The sequence below is a fragment of the Centrocercus urophasianus genome, unplaced genomic scaffold (genome assembly GCF_019232065.1).
Source record: "Centrocercus urophasianus isolate 14NV4802_14NV808 unplaced genomic scaffold, USGS_Curo_1.0 seq_16, whole genome shotgun sequence".
NCBI lineage: Eukaryota > Metazoa > Chordata > Aves > Galliformes > Phasianidae > Centrocercus > Centrocercus urophasianus.
Window position 1 is genome coordinate 39465162 of NW_024884711.1, and position 2970 is coordinate 39468131.

General features: G+C 55.1%; 1 protein-coding gene across 1 annotated transcript in view; it reads left to right on the forward strand.

The window, feature by feature from the left end:
• The window catches only part of MNX1 (motor neuron and pancreas homeobox 1), a 2657-nt gene extending 1070 nt beyond the window's left edge, over positions 1–1587 (forward strand). The window contains exons 2-3 of the mRNA XM_042817538.1: positions 952–1112; positions 1243–1587. Of these exons, the coding sequence (XP_042673472.1) occupies positions 952–1112; positions 1243–1587 (506 nt within the window). The remainder of the gene's footprint in view (positions 1–951; positions 1113–1242) is intronic.
• The last annotated feature ends 1383 nt before the right edge of the window (positions 1588–2970 follow it).

Consider the following 2970-nt stretch of genomic DNA (forward strand, 5'->3'; position numbering starts at 1 on the left):
CACCACAAGCAGCTCCGGGCATCTCCTCCATATCACCCTTGTGCTTATTGACTTTTTTTTTTTTTTTTTTTTTTTTTTTTTTCTTCTTGGTCTACGCGCGTTCGTGGAGACAAAACCTCATTGTTTGCTCTCGGATTGGGGTTGTTTGGACTGCGGCGTTCAGGGACGGGGTTGGAACCCACAGAGGAGCGCTGTCCGAGCACTGCCCTCAAATAGGGGCCGGAGGGGAGACGGGGATGGTAAAATCGCACCGCGGTGCGAAAATAGCCCCGGGCCTCCGCTGCCCTCCCTGTTTTCTAAACCGAAGGAGCGAAAGTGCCAAACTGCGGTGAGAACCGCGCGGTAACCCGCCGCGTTCTTTTCATTTATTTTTTGTTAATGAAATCCTCGATTTGAAACGTTATTAAAAGGGGAGGAATGGGCAAATATATGGAATATAGAGAGTATGTATATATTTTTTTCTCGTTCCAAGGCCGTTTCCCGTCTCTCGGCCCTTATCGGTGCGCTCCCGAATGCGGTCGCTGCCGCATCCCGTGGCTCTGGGTTAGGGATTGGGGTTAACCATCGTATCCCGTCCATTGGTGTTAGGATTAATTAACACATCCCTCTAATTGCCGCCGCCGGGATTTGTTAAACGCAACAAATCGCCGCTCCCGGGAGATGCCACTTCGCCGCGATCCCCGGCAGCGTTTCGTTGTGCGGCCCTCAGGAGAACGAAGAGATTTTTTTTTTCTTATTATTTTTTATTTATTTAAACGACTTGTTTCACTCCCCCCAACACACACGCATCTTTTCGGCCTTATAAGGGATCCCCATCACCACCGCTCCTCTGTTCCCCTCTCGCTTCTCTCTCCGCTGCTCCCCCCGTCCCACTCGGGGCCGCCGTCGGAGCCGCCCCGCGCTGATGGCCGCGTTTTCCCCTTCTTTCCCCCCTCTCCCTCCCCTCCTCAGCTCAGGCGCAGTCCAACCTCCTGGGGAAGTGCCGGCGGCCGCGCACCGCCTTCACCAGCCAGCAGCTGCTGGAGCTGGAGCACCAGTTCAAGCTCAACAAGTACCTCTCCCGGCCCAAGCGCTTCGAGGTGGCCACGTCGCTGATGCTCACCGAGACGCAGGTGCGGAAAGAAATAAGGGAAAGTAGTGATAATTAAAAAGGGGAAGAAAATTTTAAAAAAAAGGATGGGGAGTGCACGGAGGGTGACAAACCGAGAGGCGGTGGATGAGGAGGTTGTTTCCCGTTTCTAGGTGAAGATTTGGTTCCAGAACCGCCGCATGAAATGGAAGCGCAGCAAAAAGGCGAAGGAGCAGGCGGCACAGGAGGCCGAGAAGCAGAAGGGAGGAGGAGGAGGAGAGGACAAAGCGGCCGAGGAGCTGCTGCTGCCCGGCCCGGAGAAAGGTGGGAGGCGGCTGCGGGATCTGCCCGACAGCGAGCCCGAGGACGAGGAGGAGGAAGAGGAGGAAGAAGAGGAGGCCGAGGCCGGGCGGTGCTGCCCCTATCACTCCTCCGACTGCTCCGATGCGGACGAGGAGGACTCGCAGCCCGGGGGACGGCCCGGAGCCCCCCCGCCACTCCCCGCACAGCCGCAGTGAGCCCAAGGCCGCTCCGTCGGGGCCGCCCCCGGCAACGGAGCCTCCTGGCCCCGCTCCCCATCTCGCTCTCCCATCCCTCCCTGCCCGGAGGGGGACGCGGAAGGCGATCTCCCGTCTGCAGAGCGGGAGGGAGGATTCACACAGTGTTATTATTGACTGAGAAGCGGCCACGACTTGAGCCCCCGTCCCCTCCATGCCCTATCGGAACAGTTTCCTTCTTACTATATATCGGGAGAAGTGTTTATGTCATGAACGTTAAAACTGCTGCAAATCTCAATACTGTCTTTATTTTTGTATATCGTATTTATAAAAAAAAAAAATGAATTCCTCTACTTATGCATGCTAAATTATTACCCAGCCCCTCCCGCTGTGAGGTGGGGGGGAGGAATATAAATAAAGAGCGTTTTGTACTGTGGGGACGTGTGCGGCTCCTTGGGCCGGGGGGGCTGGGGCTGTCGGACGTGCGATTTCCACCCTCTTGTGAGGCTGCAGATCCAAAGCGGCGTTAATTCGCCTCCTGAGAAAGCGAGAAAGGTTGTACGAAGGGACGAGGGGTTCCCGGGGCCGAGGAGAGTCCCTCCGAGGGCCCAGCGAGGCCGTTCCGGGCTTTCTCTCTCCAATAAATCCGCGGATCAATCGGTTCTTGTCACGGCGGCGTTTCCCCGGCTCAATTAGAGAGCATTTAAATACAATCAACCGCCTCGGCCCCGCCTGCTCCCCGGGGCTCAACCCCGCTAACGAACGGGGGAACCGCGTCCGCGCAACGTGAGCGGGGAACCGCAGCCGCGCACCCGGGCGCAACCGCTTGTATGGCAGAAAAGGGGCCGAAGAACCTCCTGAAACGCGTCCTACTCCTCCTCCGACGTTTTCTACATAGATCTGTGTCACGTTTTTATTTTTTTGCATTTAAAAATCATATATACTTCTACTCTTTTTTTATTATTATTACTGTTGTTGTTTTCATTCTTATTTTATCATTGTCGTTATTTTTAAAGCATCTTTCCACAGTCCCTCCTTAACCTTCACTTCTCCCGTTCCGCGGAGCGCAGCCCCAGTTTTCCTCTGCACGCAGGAAAGCCGTTCCCGATCCCGGATTGCTTCAAGCGTTGCTCCCCGGGATGGGATTTAGCGGCACTGCTGTTATTTATGACTTTACTGCCCGACACTCCTCGGGAATACGCTGTAATTCAAAGCCGCTCCCGGGGTAGAGCATAAATCTGGGCAGATCCCAGGTGCCAAAAACCTGATCGGGGGAAACTTGATTTAGGCTGATCGATGCCTGCTCCCCTTGCAGGGAAACAATCGAGTTACGGGCTCTGATTTAAATCGGTACAACGATTTCCTTTCGTTTGCAGGCCGCGGGGTTTGGGGAATGTAAAGCGA